The sequence below is a fragment of the Corapipo altera genome, unplaced genomic scaffold (assembly GCF_003945725.1).
Source record: "Corapipo altera isolate COAL_440 unplaced genomic scaffold, ASM394572v1 2b, whole genome shotgun sequence".
NCBI classification, from domain to species: Eukaryota; Metazoa; Chordata; class Aves; order Passeriformes; family Pipridae; genus Corapipo; species Corapipo altera.
The window spans coordinates 17,559,407-17,584,465 of NW_020884874.1; the positions used below are offsets into that span (position 1 = coordinate 17,559,407).

The 25,059-nt window shown below is 40.6% G+C and overlaps 1 protein-coding gene across 15 annotated transcripts in view; it reads right to left on the bottom strand.

The window, feature by feature from the left end:
- The window catches only part of PTPRK (protein tyrosine phosphatase, receptor type K), a 393,103-nt gene extending 368,962 nt beyond the window's left edge, over positions 1-24,141 (bottom strand). For 7 of the 15 annotated variants that reach the window (XM_027633171.1, XM_027633148.1, XM_027633203.1 and 4 more), the window contains exon 1: positions 23,848-24,064. In XM_027633171.1, the coding sequence (XP_027488972.1) occupies positions 23,848-23,959 (112 nt within the window). In that variant the 5' untranslated portion in view covers positions 23,960-24,064. Of the gene's footprint in view, positions 1-23,847 lie in introns of all 15 variants that reach the window. The other 8 variants (XM_027633191.1, XM_027633178.1, XM_027633156.1 and 5 more) reach the window with 3 other exon arrangements.
- Positions 24,142-25,059: the final 918 nt, after the last annotated feature.

Here is a 25,059-nt window from a genome sequence, read left to right on the forward strand (position 1 = left end):
AAGATTGAAAAAGTTGTCAGTAAACAGAATGACAGATGAAGGGAAAACCTAGGGGCATGATTTAACATTCATCATCCTTACCTAGTGGCCACATCGACCTTGGCCTCCACCTTTTGTGCCGGTACTCATGCTCACCTGAGCCACAAAGCTAGGGATCTGGAGCTCCTAGGATCACCTCCTGTGGCACAGCACTGCTCCTGGCCCTCCCTTACTGTGGCACCTCAGGGGATAGGTTCCTGCCGGATTATCAGGCTGGACTGGCAAACCAAGAGCAGGCAGGTTCATGACAAGGAAAGGGGAAAGAGAGGCACCAAGAGAAGCATCAATTCAGGTCAGCTGCCAAGGAATCGACTCCTCACCCTACCTCACGGAAAACTAGAAAAAGAAAAACTGCTTGCCATGTTAACTCAGATGTGTTAGCATTTTTAAGTTATTTAGACAATAGTCAAAATCTACTCAAGCATGAGGAGAAGTAAAAAAAAAAAATCCTTACTTCCACATTCCATTCAAAGAAATGAAGTAGGATTGAAGACACAATTACCATAACCACTTACTTTCCAGAGCATTAAACCTGTATGTAAAGTTCAGCCTAAACTCTCATGACAGCCCAAAGCTACCATGAGTAATACTACCTTCCACGGGTCACAAGTCAGAAGCTTCAGCTAGACTCTTCCCACTTCTTTATCCAGTGTCTTTACAGGGAAGTTGGTTACCACCCTCAGAGCTGGCGGAGCAGGAAGGTCACAGAAATACTGAAGGAAACAGGCAAAAGCACAAATCCCTGGTGCCAGGGCAGTCTCATACCTGCTGAAGTTTCTGTGTCAGAGGAACTCCAGGAACCTTAAGCACCTGCCTCCAGATGCTGACAAACTTCAGCCAAGCCGGAAGCAACCCTCCAATAAGTCCCAAAAATGCATTGTAAAACCAGCTCCAAATTATACATTAGGTCGGACAAATCTATAGCCACATGATGGAGTTCAACTTGCAGTTGATTATCCTAGAAAAGCACAGAAACATAGCACCTGTATACAACGATTTCAACTAGCCAGCATGAAAAGTAACCATTTCAGTTTACTCATGGTTTCACTCCTGCTTTCCCTTCTGTTTGCATTAGTGAAAGCAATTGGAATGAGTGCTCAAGAATTAGAAGACAAAACAGAGTGGAGGTGTAATAATAATCAACATGTAGAAAATAAGAAAAAATTATATAGGGATACATACAGGCACTTTACTGAAAACTTTGAAAATGGTCCTTGTCTCATGTAAAAAGTGGAGAGTCATTTTTAATTCACAAATTTGTTACAGAAAGAGGCACATATAGTTTCAGTGAACACAGGTATAACAATCTTGCAGCATTGCTTTGGCAATGCTTGAAAGATTTCTTGTTTAACTAAGATGTTCCTAGAAACATAAAAAGGGAAATAAAGTACCAATGTTCCTAAAAGTAAGGAGATTTTTTTTTTTAGTTTTTCATCTAACAATGCCAAGTGCTCTATAAAATTGTCTCTCTCTCTACATTAGAAGCTAGCCTGAAAACAAAAACATTCGCACTTCTCATTTCTTCCCCTCCTTGTTTAATCTAGAAGTACATAATATCCATAACACATATGGCTCCGCAGTGAACTGTGACTTCAACGTACTTACTTGACAATGAAGAAAGCCCCAAGGTCCGTATTTGCAGGAATAAAGCAGATCATACTAATCTGGCTCTAGGAATTTCAAGACTGGTATCATATTGCAAGTGGCTACCCACTTGAACATAATTTCTCCTTAGGTTTTTCTTTCTACTTGAACTGCCAGCAGTGTTAACTCATCCAAGCAGCACATATTAACACTACAGAATCCAAGGAAAGCTACAGATCCTAAAAAGAACAATCTCCAATACACAGAACTACACTGAATTTCAATTGATCTAGTTTTGACATCCTTCTAAACAAACCAGTCTTCAGTAAGATGGAAGCCTACACACTATATATTGGAAACTATTTTACAAATGCAGTCTTAAAAGTGCAAAAATTTTTGTTTCATTCAAAATAGTAAGCCAAAAATGGGATAGATTTTTCTTGGGAATGAGAAGTTTTAGTTGGAAACCACAACGTTTATGCCAATTGCTTTGGGTAGTCCTGAAGTATTCTCTGAATGGAGTTGCTTAAGTTATCTAAGCACAGTCAGTTTAAAGAGAATAAAGAAAAACCCTTTAGAGTTGAAGCATTTTCCCAGAAATTCCAGGAAACTGTAAAACTTTCAAGGATGTTCAGCAAAACGTAACACTGGCATCATTTAGGAATGGGATTCAAAGGTCTAGACCAATAAGTAGCGTCTTAACATTGTCTTCATAATTCTTTTAAATCATGGAGAGTGGGAAAAACTCAGAATTAAAAAAAAAAAAATCAGCATCTTACTAAACACAATCTCCTCACTTTGGTGCTCCCATTGTTTTGGGCTTCTCATTCTTTATTTTCATTGATATTGTCTTTTTCTATTTAAAAAGCATTTGGATTATCGTTAATCCTGGTTTTTGAATGGCAAGAAGTCATCAGGAACGACATACTGTACAAAAAAAGTAAAAAGCTAAAATATATCTAGGTCAACAGTACTATCACTTCAATGGGAGATGTTAGCAGCAACCAATGGGAGAGAGGTTTTTTCCCCCATCTGAAATGGCTAAAACTCATGATCTTTCTCAAAGCAAAACCTGAAAGCAAACATTTGTGATTATCTGCATATTTGCCCTCAGTGTCTATTTTATAACAAGTTGCCATTCTTGTGCAGTTTTCCAGAGTGTGCATCAAACTCTTCATCAGACTGAAACTACAACATGCAAAAGAGGTACGACAAAGCCAGACAGCACACAATAATATATACATGGGATATGAAAGTGGGAGCAAAGCCCTGCAATCACAGCAGTCTCAAAGATTAGTAGTATGTAATCCTGAACTGAAAGCATTTAAAATGAGACTATTCCTTCAAATATGGTAAATACAATATTAATTAATTGACATTAAGAGTGATCTTTACATTTATCAGAGACCAGGTTCATATCTCACCAGATTATTTGACTGATGGGTCAAATGAACCGTGTTGTCGGGGGGCAGGAGGGGTGTTGGGTAGGGGCTAGGATTAGGCTTGGAGCCAACACAGCTGTACCCATGCAGAGCACAGCGCAGGGAAAGCCATGTGGCTGGGCTGTCAATAAGGTCCACCTGGTGACCCACCCACACCACATCCCCTGGAGCCTATAAGTGGCTGTGGCACTCCTTATTTTGGCTAGGGGGACAGTGAGTGGCATTGAGCCAAAGGTCCCGCCTGAAGGGAGCAGCCACAATAGCCAGAGTCTGTGAAGAGACAGGCATGAGGTCTCCATCCCCCTTGGCCTCTGCCCTCCTGACCCATCAAGATGTGACTTTCATAGTGGTAACTATGTTTCTCTCCTCACTTGCTGTCTTTATTCTTTCCTCTCAATCTCTTTCCTTCCTCTTGTGGGCAACTTGTCTGTAATTCACTTAAGTTGTGATGTTTCACTTAAGGTTGGGTTGGTGTTTTCCTAGTAACTTGCTCTTAAGTGTAATGCTTCTGTGAAGTTGCAGGTTATTTCTGTTAAACCCTTTTTGCCAAAACCCCTATTTTCTCACCAAATTAAAAGAAATCTCTTTAGAGAAAAATGTGTAATTTTTCTCCGGACGTGAACTCAAGGCACCAAAGAATCAAAGGTTTTGCAAGAGGCTGTGTGGGTAAAATCTCTTGGAGCCCGAAATAAAAGTGTAGCTTGGAGCTTCTAAACCGGGTTGTAACAACATTTAGCGAGCATCACATGACAGAAGGTGTCTTGTCCATAGGGATTCCTGAAGAATTCTGTGACAGCTAAGCAAAAGAGAACCCAATCTGCTTTTTTAACCTTCTCGTTAAGGGCTAAGCAACACAATAGCCAGTCAAAATCATTTACTTGGATATTAAAACTGTACACTGAACCTACACCAAATTACTACAAAATTTTGTACTGACCTTCTACAAAAAAAAAGACTGAAGTTTTGGTTGTTGTAGGACCAGCTCATAGTTTTGGTAAAAGGATAGGATTCTAGGATCATAAACAGTTTAAAGTTGAATGTTTCCTGCTTTAAGAAAAAAAAAAAAAAGTGCAGCATGATTAGCCATCTTGGCTACGCTACCATTTAGAATGAGCTTCTACCAGAACTAGTGAGTTAAGTCACTAGGCAGATGGAGAAAGACATACCTGAAGACATACTCAATGCACAGTTAAAATTAACACAATGAAAGGAGCTTCCTTGAAAAATACAATTTTTTTCTAATTTTTAAAAATTAGATTAAAAAAAAAGAAAACAAACCTAACACTTCTGGAACAAAAAACTCCTTCTGTTTCAGATTCTAAATTCAGCAAAAAAGTCCTCACTCATTTTATCACATATTAAAACAAACACGAACAGGTAAACTACTTTTCCCAAATACCAAATAATCTGAATATATTAGCTTAAAAAGTTTTGACTATGAATAAAGCTTGTTTCCCAAATACTAGTATACATCACATCAAACACATCGTACACAAAGGTGCCATTCTGTGGGTTGTTTGAGTTTGAGGGTTCGGGAAAGGGGACACGTTTTCCTTGGTAAGCAGCAGCTTGTTTCTTGGTTTTTAACCATGAGAAGGTTGCCTATAATAGCTTCAGAGCACACAGCTTCAAGGAGACTTAAACTAATCCCTTTCAGAATCTGCCGACACAGCGCTCTCACTGCTCCAACTCCCACTGGATTTGGTTAAAGCAGCCAAAGGAGTTAAGTCCCCCCCTTTGCTATGCCCACAGAAACTGGGAATGGGAGCTGGGGAGGTCACACCCCAGCACATCATCTGTACTCAGCAACCCCTTCGGCAGAAGCACGGCTGTCAACTGTGGTCACAAAGGAGTGGACACTCTTCCCTCTCTGTGTTGGTTTCAGGCTCTGATAGGGATCACTGGAGCAGACAGTCAAGGATAACATTTTCTTAAATTGCCCCAAAACAGATGACTGGATGCCTTGGGGACCTTAGCTATCTGAATTATTTCTGAGGCTAAAGCCAACCCAGTCTCAGCGAAAGCCCTGTACAAATGATGTATCACTCTTGCTGATATACCTTTATGCCACAGCTTTAGTTAGGAGACTGTTGTTTTGTTGCAGACACCCCTTTATGTTGTCTTACTGATATCCTTAAAAGCAGCCTTGTCCTGAAAGCTACCCCATCTACACAGCTCAACTTGAATAAGCAAAATATATCATCTGAGTTCATTCTTCTTCTGGCATAACTCCATTGGAGAACATGAAAAATGTACCTCCCTGATACACCAAGGAAGAAGGCTCAACAGGGCCTTCAGAGGCTTCCCAAAAGAGAAGGATAAAACAGAGGCTCAGTGTTAAAAACCAGTGACTTGAGGTTTATGCTCAGCAGAGCAAAGAAGGGCTGAATTATATACCTATCTTATTTTAATCTTGACAACAGTGTTTATGTACCATAGGATGAAACATTGGAACAACGAAAATTAGTCTAAATTACTTCTGAAGTAATTTTATTTCACTTGGAAAAACTTGTGTAGACTCTTTTTCCAGAATTAGCCTACTTTAATCCAATTTACCCTAATCCATTCCTAAGGTGAATTATACTAAACTGAATTTTAATACGACGTTTTAATACTGAATGAAAGCAACCCACACAGAATTTTAACATGATTTAACTAAACTGTTTTAAATTCATTTTTAATTTGAATGTGGCCTTATTGTCACATATAGACACATCACCTTCACCCATGCTTTGAAAAAAGGCCTAACAACACAGAGCAATGTATCTACAGGAATTTCTGTGCCAGTCAGAAAACATCACATAAGGTGCCCTCCCAGATGGAAAGGCAGTTTCTCACTTGGCCACCTCCTTTAAAAAGTCAAGAGTTAAACAGGCATGAGGGGTTTCACCTCAGCAAGTGCTAAATACAACTGTGAGAAGCCTTTTTTGTAGAACAGTGGAAATCACATGGAAAAATTTACAGACATCCTCTTCCTAATAGAGCTATGCTTACCAAAGATTAAGCAGTTCAGCACCAAACCCTTGCTGTCTTAATGCTTGACTTGTAAGGTAACTCAAGTTTATAAGTGAGTCTGCATTAAAACCATAAATCTCGCCCAATTCACATAGTTAGAGGGAAGGAGAAAAAAAGGAAAGTGCATGTGTTTCTGCAAACCCACTCCTCATCTCCAGCAAAAACTTACAGAAGTTCTTCGGTACTGGGCTGGCTGTGAATGTATCACTTCACATAAAATAACAACAAAAAAATCCAGTCTGACTGTTCAGAGAGGGAGCAAAGGTTATGAAAATGTCTCTCTGGAGCAGAGACCAACCAGCCATTCTGTCAGGCTGGAGCATTTTCAACCTGCATCGACCTGTTCCCACACCCTATGAAATTGCAGCCTACAGTTCTACCAGAATCAAAGAAGTGTTGCTTGTAAGGCACTTCTGCAGGCAATCTAGGCCAAATACACCCTTCAAAGCAGAACTATCACCAACACTATAACATCAGCCACAGCTTTGTCTAGCTGAGGACTGAAAGCCTCCATGGACATAGGTTGCCCCAGGCAGTGTGTTCTGCTCCACCACCCTCCTCCACATGAGCAATGTTTTATAGTACCCAAGCTGAGCCTCCAAAGCTGCAATTTGCATTTTCTGCCATTTGCTGTATTATTTGCTGCTTTGTCATCTTCATAATCACTCTTCAAGTTCTTGCAACTTCCTGTTAAGATTATCCCCTTACTCTTCATCTTGAGACCAAAGAAGCTGAGCTCCCTTCAGGTACCCCTTAAAGATCACACCATCTAGGTCACACCATCCAGGCCCCAACTTCATCAACCTTTTCAACTTCATCAGCTTCTCAACAGACTTCAGCTTCCCATGTCAGACAGACATGCTTTCTTGACCTGGGAGAGGGTAAGAGTTACAATTCCCAACAAAATACTGCAGAGGTACCTCACCAGCACTGAGTAGATGGGGACAACAGCTTGCCATAATCTGCCAGCTACACTCTTCTCAGTGCAGCCCATGTGCTTTGCTCACAAAAACAAACAAACTAAAAACCCCACAAAAGCAGGCAAACCCCACACAAGTACTCAGCCAGCTATCAACCCCAAATCCCTTTATTTCATGGCCATCACCCAGCCACTATGCAGCCTGCACCCACAGGTATTCCTCCTGGTGAGATTGGTCCATACACTGATGTTCTTGCTCCAGATGCTCTTCACAACTCTGTTCAAAATTAAATTATCAACCCCTAACTATTCTGGCTTGCAGTAACAAACCGTATGTCCCTATTACCACAGTAGAAGACAGAGATGCCATGACTCCCTTTGTAAATTGTGCCACTTAACAACAGACAGTCCCTATCAGAAACAGAAGCACAGGTCATCCTCCATTAAAAAATTGGCATTGAAAATTGAGAGACAGGAATGAGTAGTAGCATAGGCATTGTAACTATTAACATGAATTACAATTATGCTTTTCTTTTGAGTGCCTAGTGAAACACACACCTTTGATAGTTCACATGACTTCTAGATAAAGCAAACCTGAAAGTTTTGATGCTAAAAATTGGGGACACAGGGGAAGAATGAAAATTTTTCTCCACCATCAGATATCCCCAATGTGTAACCAAATATATCTCTTCTGGAATTGTATTTTGAGATGACTAGCTTTATACACTTTTACCTCTCTGACTTCTAATATTTTGAGAAAGAGTTGGCATTTAAAGGAAAGTGTCACTCGTCCTAATAAATTCGAAGTAAGCACACACCTACCTTTTTTCTGAAAAAAGATTGTGTGATAAATAAAGGTTGAAGTGCTAAATAAAAAAAAAATTACACAGTTTTCTAATACATAAATATAAACTGTGAAAACTTTGCACTTCCCTCCTCCTAAAGGGCAATCTAACCTCTGAAACTCCATGCTTTCAGGAACTATTGAAATGACAGAGGTAGAAAAAACTGTCTCATATGTCAATAATGACACCGATCCTCCATTGCTTAATCAGAAATCTGATCTGCTTATTAGTTACTGTGTAAGAAAGAGGATTAAATATGAGAAGAGTGAACTTGCCACAATTTACTTTGCAACATTAATAAAACATTCAATAGTAGTTTTGTTGCTAAGTCTGCTAAAGTGAAATGTTCAAACGGCCTTGGAAGAATCTATTTGACAACAGAGCATTAGTCTCTGAAATAAAGTCAAGGCTTTTTCCTATCCATGTCCTATAAGATATCTCCTTGGTATGGTGAATGCATGTTTATCGTTTTTCCAAATCACATTTTCCTTATTCTGTGTGATATTAATCTCCGTGGGGGTGGACACATCTGTGAAGTGCAATGGTTCATCTCCCAGTTCTGGTCAATTCTTGTTTTAATCTCATTTCCAGATCACAGTCTTCACACATACTGAGATATTAATCTCCATAGGGGCAGACATCTCAGCTGGCCTTAGCACACAGCTCCCCCCCCCCTTCTGGTCAATTTTTATTTTAATTCTAATTTCTTCTGATTCGTATTCCTCTTTCAAGTTTAATATATTCTACTTCATTCTTCTCAACAAATCTTCCGTCTCCCTTCCCTGCCTCTTTTCAGAGGTTTTCACAGGAAAACTACTGGTTGATTCCTTTTACCAACCATTAACCTCAAAATCATTGTAGTATAACTGATGTTATTGCCAGGTGGAGATGTTATTGGTGTCATTGTTAATAGGCATTATTACCATCAACACTACTTGCAAACACATTGAGAGTGTGTGCCTTATTAAGGACTAGTTCTCTCAGCAAGGTGTAATTTTGCGCAGCCTTGGTTTTATGTACTTTCACTCACCCATTGCAGGATGGGATAACCCCACACCTATGTAACAAACTAGGATATAAGTTAGAGCATAAGAAATTAAAGCATAATGCCTTATTGTACCCTTTCTGATTGACAATCAAGACTGGGAGTATAGTCCTCTTTGTGCAAAATGAGGGGTGTAGTACAGCAGAAATCACAGGAACATCATGAGCCTAAAATATTTGAGGTATCTCAAATAAAAGTCTCATTAGAGGCAACAGAATCTCAGAGAGGAAAACAGAGATTTTCAGCTTGCATGACATCTACCTGAAACATTTTGAGACCATATCTTTGCTCTTTACATCGACCATAGAGCATTATACGAATACGGTATTTAATGTCACTATCTAAACAAACTTTCCGTTTTCCCTGCAAGGTTTGCTTCTCTGCCTTGAAAATGCTCATCACTAAACTAACACATCATCATTATCTTAGTTTCCTATCAGCTCACCACTTGAAAAGCCTACTAATCATATATTAAAACCACAACATAGATGCATGTTTGTAGAAAGGGCAAGAGACATGATTTCAAAAATATTGCTAATTTTTCAGAGCACGTTTCTCTTCAACTTCTTATCCCACTGATTTTTATATACTCTCCTGTAGGGAGCCTTTCTAAAGTTCTACCTTTTTTTTTTTTTTTTTAATAAGCTGTACCTGTGTTGGGAATTTGGTTCAAAAGAGAAGGAAAATAAATGCCCTGATTACCTGTATTTACCATTAGTTTGTTTCTCTGCACAGTTCTTGTACACATGAACTTCGCCACCACACTCAGAGAAGAGCGAACCACAAACTCCACATCTGAAGTGCTCTGACACTTCTCAGGGAAGCTTAGTCCAAAGTTAGTAGACTATGTACCATGAGATCCGTAGGAACACAAGACACCAGACATGATTAGCCTACAGGAAAAGATCATGAAATCTGAGGTACTCCTGCCTGGCTGCACCAGATGCAATGGTTCCAAGTGTCTCACTTTTCCTAATGCTTCAAGTCAGCATCTATTGCACCAAATTGCTTGTCAACGTAGATACAGCCATAGCCTAAGACACAGAAAAACAGAATTGTCCTGAAAGATATTAGTGTCACAGATAAAATGGGCAAAATTCTTCTAATTTCCTGCTGTAGCAGTTCATAAGAGTCCAAGAAGAACGTACCATGCAGCTAAGTGTGCAGACAACCCTACCCAAACATAGCATTATTTTCTCTTTGGAAATTATTTTTTAATGTTTATATTCACAGCCATTCAAGTTAAAAGCTTAAATTAAAAAAGGATGCCTTCCTACTTATCCAAGCCTTCAATTCAAAACTTTTTGGAAAGCAAACTGAATTACACTTCCGAACATTTATCCAAGGTTTGATTTCATTTAATTTTACCATGCATTTGCACTGTCATATATAGTCCTTATGGTTGGCTGGCTGCTAGGCTGCTATCTTCTGCAATCCATTAGCCAGTTTTCAAACACTGATTACAGTTCCCCATTAAGAATATCTTCTTTGCCTGTACACTTGATCTCCTGCTATTATAACATTTCATCAAGCCACAATCTGTAAACTGTGTCTGAGAACAAACTACTCAATGTCTTAGGTAAACTGATCAATCATATATGAAAGAAACCAAAAATACTCCAGGGAACCTAGAAGTATTTATATATTTTACCATGTATAAACACATTCCTCAAACAGCCACCGGGTCCACTTACGAGCTATACATCAATTACTGAACATTTACATAGAAGATACAATCATTGGTAGTTTATCTTTTATACTGCTAAAGGCAAATCCTCTTAATTACAACTTATTTAGACTGAAATTTTTAATATGTGCAACTCTAATGTTCTTAATGTTGTTACACTTTCTCTACTTTTTCCCCTGACAGATGACAGTAATCCCACTTTTTTTTTTAATTGTGTTCTCAACTCAAAAGTGTAAGGAAATAGCAACTTCTCTGGGCCTAAACATAGCCAAAGTAATATTTTACATAAGAAGGACCCATTTTGCTTAAATACTGAGGCCACATACTGCCTTCTCTTTCTTAATTCTTACACAAAGAAATGCAAATTTAATCAGATGCTTCATTACTACAGTGGGGATACAGTAAACAAGCAGATAAGAGAGAATATAAAAGAAGGTCAAGAAGAATACTGTGATAAACAAGACACAGTCATCTTGGATGCAGAATGTCTCAAAAAAGGATTAGGAAATAAACAGAAACCAGTTTTACCTGGAGTCCTCCTTGACAAGGCCTTTTTAATATAGTAAACTGGAAGATAAAGGCACCCTGATCTGGGAGTTTAAAAAACCCCACACCAATAAAACAAAAGCTGAGCAGAAGCATGGAAGAAACTTGAGAATTACCAGGAAAATTACAAAAAAACCCCTGCCTACTCATAGCTCAGAGCCATGAAATCTTAACAAGAAGGTATTCATCCCACAGGCAGGGATGCTGGTTTGTTTTTCTGTCCTGTTTCACCTGGTGATGCTGTCAACATTCAGCATGAGAGGTATTGTTTAAAATTTTACCTATTGCTGCCCACACACCTACAACTCTCAGTGTAACAAGACAGTGATGAAACATGAGTTATTCCTAAAGTACCAAAAGCTGAAGAGCAAGAACAAGGATGGCCTTAACTTCCTTCCATTCTCAGTCCACATTCTGTGTCTTATCAAAAAAAAAAAAAAAAAAAAAAAAAGGCCATCCTCCTCATTGATGGCACAGTACTGAAGAAACTCATCAACTTCAGGAATTTCGCAATGGATTTACAGACTCTATCACCCCTGTTTAATTTTACACTTTCTTCTTCAAATCTTTTGTTTTCATAGCTGAAAGGCTGCCACCATCACAAGACTCAATCCTCAGCCACAAGACAATAACTGAAGTGACATGGAAGAATATGTAAAAAGATCTGGGATCTTTATGTTTTAAGGGGGGTTTTATTACAAAATTGTGATCCCAGGACCTACATTTGTCCCCAAACCAACAAAAGAGCAGTTGCTTTTCCTTTAAGAGAAGTCCTCTAAAAATATTTGGAGTTTGATGACATAACAAGAAAGAAATAGTGCACTTATGCCTCCCCTCTATTTCATAAATCAAATTAAGAGTATGTTATGTTATTCCCATTTTCAAAGTTGTCTTCATGGCAAAAAATTCTTCAAAACTGATTTCCACTACAGCTTTGTCGCAGGCACTAAAAATGCAGAGACGCGGAAACAGTATTTGGTAAAAACTTAAAAAACTGTATTCGGTAAACAACGTCAGTACTGCAGTGCACCTCAAGAGTGAATAAAATTCTTATTTTATTGGAGAGATAAGTAAACATTTACTAACTTCATTCACTTCTTCCTGTGTCCTCTGGGGACTGCCTAATATAGAAACTTAGTAAATTTGAGCATTTTCTTTGGCATTTGTTTCAGTTGCTAATGTTGGGTTTGTTTAGGTTCACAATGCAAATGCTTCACATTTAAGTGCAGTAGGGGGGTTTTTGATGTTATTTTACACACATATTCGCTTCCATTTCTAATTCTCTTAACTTCATTATCATAGAATAAGACTCACCCATGGATTATTTAAGGTTGCTTTCAGGTGACAAGTGAAGAATAGTTGTTTGAAGAGATGGATGGCCAAAAGTATTTCCCAGAAACACAAACTGTCTAGTACTTGTTTTCATTCCCATTTCCATGCTTAAGCAAACAGAGAGAGATATTTATACTTAGCATCTGGATACCATCACTATGCAAGCAAAGCAATCCAACAGATTATTTCAGTACTCCTAGGGTCTGCAAACGTCATTATTAATCACAAATGCTAGTTTTTCAGGTTCACAGCCTCATCATATAGCCCATAAAGCTCAGACCAAAGATTTTAAAATACATGGTTTCTCTCAACCTGAAAGTAATGTACAGACTCCCCTCTTCTGAATGCTCATAGAGAACATCTGTGCAGTCTCTCTAAATGAGAGCATAATACTGCCCTTCCCAAATGCTGGTCACTTTACACAACTCCTGGTTCAACAGTTGACAGAAACACCAGTAAATCACCAAAAGAATTGAACATCCAGAGTATGAACTCAGAAAAATACAGATAGGTGATCCAGAGGAATCAATCATCACCCAAAAAAAAAAGCTGTTTAGTAAATTTACTTCAATGCATTTAAAACAACTTATAAACTGAGTCTACTAGTTAACTGCTGCTGGGCAGACAACAGGATATACAAACTGGCCAGGAACTCACTCATCCCTGGAAAGAACTGCAGACCTGAAAGCACTTCATGCCTTCAGCATGACTCATAAGGAGCTGTTAACCTACACTGCAGTATTTAACCAAATCAGCATACAGGGATTTCAAAAGAAAGGAAAAAGAAAAAAGGGGAAAAAAAAAAAAAGGGGGAGAATAAAAAGTACTGGGAGTAACACACCACCTAAGAATGCAACACCTTCCCACTTATGCAAGGTGAATCAAAGCATTAAATCATTGAACTAACTTTATGAAAGGAAAAAGCTAACCAGCTTGACTATTAATGGCATCCAAAGTCAGTAACTACTAAACGAATTGGTTTAAAAATATTAACTTTTAATATTTAAAAAAAACAAAACAATCTGACTGACAACTTCTCACTGACAGCTTTCAGCTGCCTAAGTCAGGAAAAAAAAGGAAAAAAAAAAAATAAAACCAAAAATAACAAGAGAAAAAAAAAAGTCTTTAAATCTTTATGACATTACACCCCTCTGTTTAGTTTGTGTCTACTAGGGAAATTGTACTCCCTTTCATTACCAAGCTTCATTTCAACTGATTCAGAAACCCAAATTATCATACACTAAGGGTTTTGGTCTCACCTGCAAATAGTCTTTCTTTAATTCACACTTACATATGTACATATGTTATAGCTTTAAGTACACAGAGCAAATAGATGAAGGGTTTTCTGGGGGGGGGTGGTGTGTGAATAATTTATCACACTATCTTGAAGAAAAGGTGGCAAGAAAGGAAAGCCAATCCCACAGATATTTACAAATACAAGAAACTTAATATAAATAGACCTTTTACACTAAACAAGACCACACACACAAAACATTCACATGCTGAAGAGCTGACAAGCCTGTGGAATGAGTTTGCGATTTCTGGTATTTTCACAAGTTTAGTCAGGACAGATTACTAGTAAAAACTAACTGCAAAAAGAATATTTGTTTGGCTTTTATGAATAGAATAAGGAAAAAACTGAAAAGACCATTTCATTACATTTCTCTTGTGCAAGACTGGAAAGCCTCTTTAACCGGAAATTTTCTAGCCTGAAAAGTGAACGTGGAATGCACCAAACAACACTGTCATGTCAACAAAGACATGTACAGCTAAGGAGTTAAGCAAAGGAACACAGAAACTTCCTGAACAATCTAATGCTATATATTTATACTGATTAACCATTTTTGAGTAAGGAATCTCATATACCTTGCCTCCCCCTTCACTTATGGCACAAAACTTTGACATTGACATAAAACTCTTCCAACAAAACACAAGGACAGACAAGGAGATTAAAAAAACTGGGGGGAGGGGTCAAGGAGCATGAGAACAGTGGGAAAATGATAATCCACTTCTTTCTACAGGGATGGGGGAAGGGATTATGGGAGCATTGGGTAGTTCTGAGTTTACTTGGAGTTTTTTCATTTACTTAACATTACTTTTAAGTCAACACCATTATCTCGTCTTTACAACTTATGACAAATCGCAGTGAAAAGTTAACACAACAATGTTTGGCATGTATTGTCTACTTAAAACATATGCAACATGTAGATTTAAGCATACTAATTTGAGAGGTATTTTTTTCAGGTATCTTCTACAATTGTAAAAATGCATTTATTCAAAGGAATCAGGAGTAGAACAAAATATAAAACTGCCTTTGGTATTTTGGGTTAGTAGATTTTAAGAAATCGTCCCTTCAAAGCATTTTAAGTACAGTAATGGCAGTCAGCACAGAGAACTTATCTCTGCTGTATGAAGTCACAAACTCAGACACATTTCTTCAGCGCTCTCATGTCTGATAAATGCTTTCACATTTACAAAGAACAGGCAAACAGGATAACACTAGGAAAACTAAGACATTTTGATCTTACTCCAGCCTAATACCACATAGAGATGATAACCATATAATGAAGTGTCAAAATATCAAATGAGAGCATTTTTCTAATGGACAACTCTCTACCAGGTCTTATAATTTTAATTTTTTACTATAGGGAAGAAGACAAAAGCAGCCTAAAATTTCAATTTTTTTTTTTCTTTTTTACTTAAAACCACAAATCATTTTAAAAGAACAGATATAACTGTACTATAGAACTCACAAATAAACACAACCTCTATTGGGAAACAGTAATACAAAAAAATAGTTCAAGAAGTCAGCTATCCAGTCAAAAATTTAACTCTGAGTAGTTTTGAATTCATTTGAACTACAGCCACAACTGTTCTTCATAGTATTTTTCTGTTCTGGTTAATATTCATCAGTCATTTTTACTGTTTCAGAACAAGTGTTTACCTACAAAAGAAAGCATACAACTCCACCTCAGAATAAATTGAGTAACCAGTGTGCAATAATTAGAATGAACATAGCATAATTTAATTGCAACAGAACTTGGGTTTAAAGTATTCAATAGTGTCTCATAAGTCAGTAGAATTAATTTTATGACATGGTAGTTGAGAAATGGCTTCTTTTGCTACTCAATAAATATAATCACATGTTTTTAGTAAGTAGTAGCAGCAGTAAATGACGTTCTGACAAACTGAAGGGTCCAATTTTTCATACACTGGCTAACAAAAATAAGCTCATATTACCCTTAGTACTGGGAAAAGAATTTAATTTTTTCACAGCACCAATCCTGAAGAAATTAAGTCTCTCAAATCTTTTACTGAGGTATATACTTTGTGTACTATTGTAAATATGAGCTAATTCCATAAAGATATGACCTTCTTAAGAGACTAAATGCCTGACAAGCCCATGCACAGCCCCTTCTAGTTTAAGACAAGTTTTTACATGAACAGTTAGTTCAGGCTTATGGAAAATACTGTTGTGGGTTTGGGTTTTATTTAGTTTGGTTTTGTTTTGTCCCCTCTGGACTATTAGACAAGCAAATCTGTTTTAGACCTCATCCACACAGTTTTTTTGTTTGTTTCCACACCTACCATTGAGTAATTTCAGGGGGGAAAAAATCAAAAACACAAATCTATAAGGAAATATAGCTATGCCAGCAAAAAACCCTAATGCAGTCCCAGATTTTAAAACTACAGGAAAATAAGTTTATAATTGCAGCCTATTCTGCTTGAGAAAGTGACTCCAAGTTATCAGTACAAAGTTGCCCCATTGCTGTAACATTTGCTGTGACTTTTGGGAGGACCTCCTTCCTTTTTGCAGTGGCCAGCATTGTTCCCTGTTTTATAAGGATACTCAGATGTTTTTAACCAGAGACTATTGTATCACTTATATGTCATTTATTACTCTACAGTGGGTCTTCCTGCTATATGCTTATGCTATGTTCCTACCCTAGAGTACAGGTATGTTTTACAGATGTTGCAACAAATTTTCCTGATCAAATTGCTCATCGTCCACCCAGTGCTTTAAGGATATATTGCCTCTGTTGAGGCTCAATTCTACAGTCTCAATTCTTCAACCACTTTATCTGTCAACAGTAGAAATTATCTTGGTTAACAACTTCACAGAGCTTTTCATGTGCGGTCTTCCATAAAAAACCAAATCGCAGCACTCTGACATAATTTCACTGTTTCACTACTAAGAAATATATCCTGTTGGATATTTTAGACTGTTTAAAATAAAACAGTGCAAAGGCTGTTAAGGTAAAGATCTGGCCATGACAAATCACAAAACAGATCTGGTTAGATCAACAAATAAATTGTTCTTAACTGAAATACATGTAGATATTTGTGAATAAAAACTAACTTCCACAGTAATTAAATTTCACTAACAAAAAGCAAACCTAAAAACTTGTTTCACATTCACTGATCAGTACTTAGCTTTTACCTTTCAAAGGACAAATGCAGATTATTTACAGAGAAATGTGTCAGATATTAAGTCAACTAAAAGAAGTCCCTTAAAAGAAGGCAAGCAGCTTTTTGCTTGTTCATTTAAACAGAGCATCGAGTTGACAGTGATACTAATAACTTCTTGTTCAGAAAAACACTTCAGTATGTTTCTATTAGCTTCTAATATTTACAAAATGACTAGAAAATGCAAACACAGCTTTCAACTATATAGCTTCCTGGTAAGAGCAGACTGTGACTCAAAACTACACATTAGCAATGCACTATAGGTGACTTCAGATTGGGTCATTTGCATAGTTTTAAACTACTAGTTTAAAGCCACTTGTAGTCAAGGCTTACCAGGAAGCAGCACAAGGTAATGGCCTATCTGACCTACAATATTAGGTACAGCAGGATTTTATTGTCAGCCAGATGATACAAAATTTTTACCAATGCCATTTACCGCTCCTCAACTGGCTCACCCTAGCCTTTTGAAACCATGGCCATTTTTCTCTTCTACCCATATCCACATGTCTTATGACCTATTTAAACACCCCACAGGATGGGGAAGGACAGATCATGCATGGAAAGATGTGATTCCGAACCCAGCTTTAAACCAATTCCTGCTGTGCCCCAAACAGGGTGTCACAACAACCTCATAATCCTTATTTATACACTTATGTAATAAATGCCTTAGCTATCTATTATAACAAAAGAACACAGTTAAGTCCAGTTTACTCAAAGATGCATGTCAGAAACACTAGCACCCTGCCATCAGTTGGTGTATAGTCAGCCAGAATGCAGCCTCAACCACCTTCACCCAGTCTAATCCCTCCAGCTCCAGGGGGGAGCACTGGGCCTCTCTTCACATCCCAATCCATGCTCTCCTGCCTGCTCCTTGTACTTCCTTGGGTGAACAAAGTGCTGGCATGATGAGAAGAGCACACAGCCAGTGTGATCAAAACAGTGCCACATTCACCTTACATGAGCTGCACTGCAATTACAGCTGTCAAACCAAGCCTTCCCACCACAAGCCCTCATCTCCCATACATCAAACTTAAGCCCTCATCTTTCCTTCAAGAACATTCACACAAAGCTATACCAACTCATCCACAGGCCACATGGTGGCCAGATCTAGCACAGGCAAAGACCAGAGAGCTATTCAAGTGATAGAAATGCCCCCCTCTGTGGCAGCATAATTTAAATTAGCTTAATAGCATTGGCAGATTGCAACTGAAGCTGCAAATCTGAGTGCACGCTTCTGGGAACAGCACTACAAAGGCATCTTTTCATGACAATGCTAAGCTATGACAGATGGGATTCCACCAGCACATGAAAACACAAGGTGTGTCCTGACTGACTCAGCTATCAGGACTAAAGTGATTTTTTTGGAAGCTTCCTATTATACATGCAACATGATGTTTGTTGCAAAAGGAAGAGTAGAGATTTCATCAAAATAGATGCTAATGTAAAGCAAAGCTGACACTCAGTCACATATCCAACTCCTGGGAGGAAAGATGACTTAAAGGTCTACCAGCTAAAGCAGTCATACAAAGACACCATAAAGACTCCACAGCAAGAAGCACCTCTACAGCAGTGCTACAGATCTCTCTGCATGTTAATCCAGATACTGTCAATCTTTACATGGAAGAGGATAAACTCTTTTTAACTCACTTGTATTAACAAGAGCATTTCAAAAAGAGGCAAACCACAGTGGTAAGCGTTAACCAGGTATATCACCCAAACGTCCAGCATGAGGTCACAGGTCCTTCAAGAGCCTTGCTTAAAAGTTGTCCACCCTCCAAAAGGGCGGACTCAAAGTTTAAAGACTCTCTCCTTCCCAAGGGTCCTGCAGTCCACTGACACAGCCACCCCACAGTCCATCATTTAACTGCAATAACTCAACTCTTCAGTAATGAAATACGTAGTTCCATAAAAGTGTCAGCTCAGAACCAGAAGCAAGATAAATGGTCAAAAAAGCCAAGCATATGACAGGAATGATCACTATCCCTATAGATAGGGAACAGAACAGAAATCATTATTAAGTGCTATATAAATCCATCAGGCAGCTGTGTCTTGGATACTCTGAGCAATGTAGAACTGGAACAGAAAGAGAAGAGAAAGCTGATAAAGGATAAAAAGAAGATAGGAATGGTACCTTCATAGCAAGTGGCTACAACTGGACTTTTCTGACTAGAATAGTTGAGACAGGGTGGAAAAAATCATGTGTGGCATGAAGAAAGTAAAATGGAAGAAATGATTAATCATCTTTTAATACAAGAGCTAGAATATGTGAAATACAACCAGTAATTTTAAAAACAAAGCTTTTTCCACACAACCTATAGATTCCTTGCCACAAAGTGAGGCAAATGCTAAAAACAATCCAGGCTGAATACATCATTAGGCACGATCATGGTTACAAGAATCCACTTACAGTATAAAACACCAACACATTGTCTCTGTGGACAGACAGTACTCCAAAGAAGTCACTCACCTTGCCAAACACCCCTTTCCCTGAGTGCCCCCCATCAGAGACTGGATACTAGGCTAGGTGGACCTCTCACCTGCTCATGTGCAGATTTATTTTTTATTTTTAATTATCGTAAGTAGATCTTAAATAAGGGCATGACATCTGCCCGGTTTAAGATGCACTGTGTACATCACTACCAAAGTTCCTAAGCAGTACTGTGATTTCTCAGACAAAAGAGACTAAACAAGACTTCTGGGGTCATCATGTTCTAGGTGCTTCCAATTTCATCTGAATCAGTTAAGTTCCACTTAGAAAATTTATATTGATTTTTTAAATGTAATATTGCATCTGAAAATACAGATAAACAAGTGATCTGTGAACCAACAGTGCCATGGAAGGAGTTGAATGTATAAAGGAAAGGAAAATATTTGGGAAGGAGGGAGTGAAAGCAAGAAAGCAATTTCATTTTTAATTTCACTCATTTTCCATATAATTTGTCAATACATTTTAGCAGCTTGTTGGGGGGGGGAAGCTACTGAAAAGTCTCTTATACATACACGCCTACTTACACCAGTGCCTTCTGTATACCACATGCAAATTGTAGCACATTCAAGGAAAAAATAAGACTGAAGCAACTTTTGCTGTTCTGGCAGCAAAGGGCTGATTTGAGTTTAATTATTTTCAAGTATTTTTAAACATTTTCAAAAAGCCCTCACTTTCTCCTACTACATGATTACAAATAATAGATATGCTTGCTTTGATTTTCATATATTTCTCTAAGTATATTTAATGACAAATTTTTATAAAACAAATAACATCTTCTACTTTATCACATCAAATTTCTGAGTTATAGCCAGCCTTTGGGAGAGAATCTAACTATTTTATCAGGGGAAGGGAAAAATATTACCCTAGAAATATTTACTCTTGACTGTTTATCTGTGACAATAACAACTTCGCATGAGAAAATCTGAGGAATACCTACCCTAATAAATGACTTGAACTTGTAAAACATACAGTTTTTTTATGCTTAACTATCCCTATGATCTGAAATATCATGGTTAAATAGCTTCAGGTAAGCTCATGCATTTCTACAGTTTTTATCCTCATAACTTTTATTTAGTATTAAAAAACCCCACACACTTGCACAGACACCATCAGAGGCAGTGCAATGCATATTTCTACGAGCTAGTTGACAAGCCAGTAGCATTCTTCAAAAAATTTTCTTAAATATTTCCTTGGGTTTTTTTTTCAAATTTGAAAACATGCAAATTGCTAAAAATAATATTCAAGAAATATAAGTTTAAAGTGATTGAGTTGTGAAAACAAGCTGAACTTGTTCTTTATCAAACTGTAGGAGTTGCAGATGAAAGAAGGTGCTATATAAGGAATAGCTAGACTTCAACAGAGAACACACTGCCAAAACATTTTGGCCTAGATTCTGACAGGCACGCACCCAAGTTGAAGGGTCATGGAAAGCAGTGGTGTAAAGAAACAATCTACAGAGACCAGAAAACATTACACTGAGGATTATGGTTGTGTTGGGGCGGGGAGGAGGTAGGTGGAGGAAGGGGGGACCCGCAGATAGAAGCTGCTTGGGGTTTTGTTTGCTTGGGTTTTTTCAATCGAAATCTCTGGAGAAAGACAAAAGATACAATATTTCAATTATGTGCTAAGGGTCAGAGAAGATATACAAGCACAATTTCTAAGAATGTAACAAATTACAAGATGTATCTTGCTCCTTTTCCTAACTTGCTGCTGCTCCTTCTCATTCGCTTTCCCAGAATACGTTAAGAGGGAGAACAGACAACAAACTATCCCACACAGCTCCTGAAAAAGGCCAAGAAATTCATATTCTGTAATTTGATTAGACCCTTAATAAACATGTCAAAATTTTAATGAAGAATTCTGTATCTGGCAATCTTTCATGCTCATGAGTAGTACAGAGCATCATAAAGAGGAAATAAAAATCAAATTACAATGCGAGAGATTTGTGAAAGGTCCAGACTGAATTAACAGTTTCATAAATGAAAAGAAAAATTAACAGTTTAAAATTCTTACAATTCAGACAAGAAGACTATTAATAAAAAGGAAGCTGACAACTAGTTAGATGTAGTTTAACCTGGAAAAGTACAGGCTGTAATATTAAAGTGAGGAGTGGGAAAGGCAGTCAAAAAACGATGATTGAAAAACAGTACTCATGTTAAACAGCAGAGATGACTAGGAAGAAAACAGATGCTCCAGTGTGCACTAAACACAGAAATATCTCATTGTAGGCTACAGAATGGCTCTCACTGGAACAGACATATGAATCCAAACCTTTGTGTTCTGCATTCACTAACACCAGGATAAAGATGTCTCATCAACAGGATCACAAACACACACACACGCACACACACTTCAGGGACTGGCTTAGAATAAGGAACAAAAACAAAATTTGTGTTAGTTATCAAATTCAGTAGGGCACAGCTCTACTTGCAGATACCAAATGTATCTCATAAAAGCCCAAGAACCATACCTTAAGCTGAGTACACTGAAAGAACCAGCTACCGACAAGTCTATTTCGCTAAAGCTTCAAAAAAAGTCTGTGTCTCCAACTAATAAACCTCCAACTGGTACACCAGCATTTTTGATACTTGGCAATAGAAATTAAAGTCTCTATCTGCTGACATGCTACACACACACACACACACACACACACACAAAATCTCATGTTTCCTAGATACAATTCTTCAACTCTTCGACAAGCTTCACCTGCTCTGGTCAGAAGGATATTCGACATTCTTCTCCACTTACCTAACACATACCCCACAGTACCAACCTGACTGCTTGCACTTGCAATTCTAAAATGGGCTGCATGCCACATTTTCAGCATAAAATACCACGGACCATATAAGTTATCAGAACTTCCTACTGTTCTTACACCAGTGAACAAGCTCATAAAAAAATCTTTACGTAAGTGTTACCTTTGGTGTTAACATTAGTCTGACGAGTCAGAGTAAAGCAAAAATCACTGGTCTGATTTCACTATGGTTTTGAATGAAAAGATATTATGCTTGGGAATATTTTGTTTTACCTGTTCCTATAACATACCAGCTGCTATATGGTACATTTCCCTTCCTTAATCATGCTTACATAATTTTACAATTCTGATACTCAGACATTAAATTATACACACCGAAGTCAGACACATAAGGGGACATGTAATCTGTTCAGACCAGCACTGCTTCAGCACATTTCTTAATCGACGACACATCTCACATGTCTCAATTAAAAACTAATTTATAGGAGAACCAAGAGGAAAAGAAAAAAAAGCCCCCTAACTACACATCAATCCTTATGAAAACCATGCTTAGAAGTCTCATGAGTGCGGATACTTTTATTAATGGCAGTTTTCAAATCAGCATCCTATGATGAAGGCTTCAAATGCCTGTCGAATTAATGCACCCGGTGCAATTGCAAGTACTATTTAAAAGGGGGGGGGGGGGGGAGCGGGAAATCAGAAAAAGAAAAATAAGAGCCTGAAGTCTATTTCAGCTAGTCAGCTGGTCATTCGCGTGATACTTCACACCGTAAAAAATAAGAAGATCCCGTTCAAGATAAAGCTTCACCCCAAGGAAACGAAGGGTGCTTCATAAAGGAGGAGGTGGGGGTGAGGGTCCCGCACACGACCCCCCACTGCCCCGCATCGCCCCGGCACAGCACAGGAGATGCTGCCTCCCCTCTCCGCCCGGAGCGACCGCTTCAGCCCCGGGCTCTCTGTCCCGAGGCTCTCCTGGGGCCAACAACTCACTGCCGCACCGGCCACAGCTCCCACCGCCCGGCCCCAAGGGCTTTAATTCCGCAAAACCCCGTGCCGTGGGCCGGGCGGGGGAAGGGGTAAGAAATTCTCGGCTTTTAAATAAAACAGACGCCGGCCCTACATAGTGCTTTCCCTCCCCTTTCTCGCCCACCAATCTTTTTTTCGTGTGGGAAGGGGGGGATCCCGCTGGCCAGCGACAGCCCTTGCCTTCCCGCCCCACGCCTCGGGGCGAGGGGAGCGGCCGGGGCGCCCCGCGGGCTGCGCCCCCTGCGCTGAGCAGGGAGACGCCGGGAAAAGTTTGAGCAGGGAAAGGGGAGAGAGCAGCTCCGGCCCCGCCGCCAGCACCGCCGGCACCTGGGAGGCTGGCCGGGGGAGAGAAAGAGGAGGAGGAGGGGAGGAAGGAGAGTTTGTGAGGTGCCCGAAACCCGCGCCCTGCCCGCCCTGCGCCGGCAGCACACGCGCGGGTCGCCCACCCCGCCGCACCGCGCCCCGTAGAGCGGAGGGGATGGAGGTGTGGGGCGGCCCTTCTGCAGCCCCACCGCCGCTCCTCGGGGCGGGAACCCAGAGCAGTGCCACCCGCGACCCCCCGCAACCCCCTCTCCTTCCTCTGCCGGCGCACACCCCGAGCACGGCGCGACCCAGCCGCGCCGCCTGCCCTTACCTGGGCGCCGAGCAACAACTCACCTGCGGAGAACTGGGCCCGGGCCGCCCCGAGCAGGGCGGGCGAGCGGCCGGCCAGCAAGGCGAGCGCCGCCAGCAGCGGCAGCGAGGCGGCGGCGCCGGCCCCCCTGCCCATGCCGACTTGCGGAGAAGTTTCTGAAAGAGGCCGGGGCTGCCCCGGCCCGCGGCGGCGGGCGGAGCGCGCCTCGCCCGCCCCTTTCGCCGCGGCGCCTCGCCAGGAGACCCCCGCGCCGAGGGGCGCCCGCTGGCCCCGGGGCCGCCCGCTGGGGCAGCCGTCTGCGGCGCGACGAGCGCGGCGGCAGAGGCACCGACTCCCCTCGTACTCCGGAGTTACTTTGCTGCTGGGAGAGCGGGGCTGGAGGGAGGAGCCGAGAGCGCACGTCCAACCCCCGTTCCCCGGCACTTGGCACGGGGAATGTGGGACTCCGGCCCGCAGCCCGGCGCGGGCGCAGCGGCGCCCGGCAGCGCCTCCTGCTGCAGGCGCGGGGGCAGCACCGGCTCGGATGGGATCGGCGCTGCCCGGATCGTCTCAGTGCTGTCCGGCCCCGCTCGGCTTGCCTCTGCTTTCCTTGGCACGGCTCGGCTCGGAACGGCTCTGCTTTCACTGGCACGGCTCGGCTCGACACGGCTCTGCTTTCTCTGGCATGGCTCGGCCCGACTCTTCTCCTCTCACTCTTGCACGGCACAGCCTGGCTCGGCTCGGCTCAGCACGGCACGGGAGCCGCTACGCTACCGGTGGCTGTGCGAGCCCCTCGCTCTCGTCCCCCCGCCTGGGGAGAACCTGCCGCTTCTGGAGGAGAAGGAGGAGGCGGAGAGGGGCGGAAGGGAAAGCGCGCCGGCTGAGCTGGTGGGGCGGGAGGTCGGGGCAGGGAGCGCGGCCGGGGGCGGAGGGTCCCGGGTGCTGGTTACGGGGGAAAGTCCCCCCGCTCAGGGCGAGATATGCTGTCTGATCCCGCTTTTGGAAACGCGCTATCGATCGGGTGGCAAGCGTGGAGTTATCAGCGCACATCAAGCAGCCTGGCTGTATCCTCGAGTCAGGGTTCATGTTTTTGCTTTTTTGGCAACACTTGTCTGGTTTCTAATGCCAGTAAAGGCTCATTGATCGGAATTGGAATGGTAATAAAGAGTATTGCCATTAATGCTGTCATTTCCACGTGTAATCGAAATTCGACCTTTCAGACAGGTCTGTGTGCTGCTGTGAGACTGATACCCGTG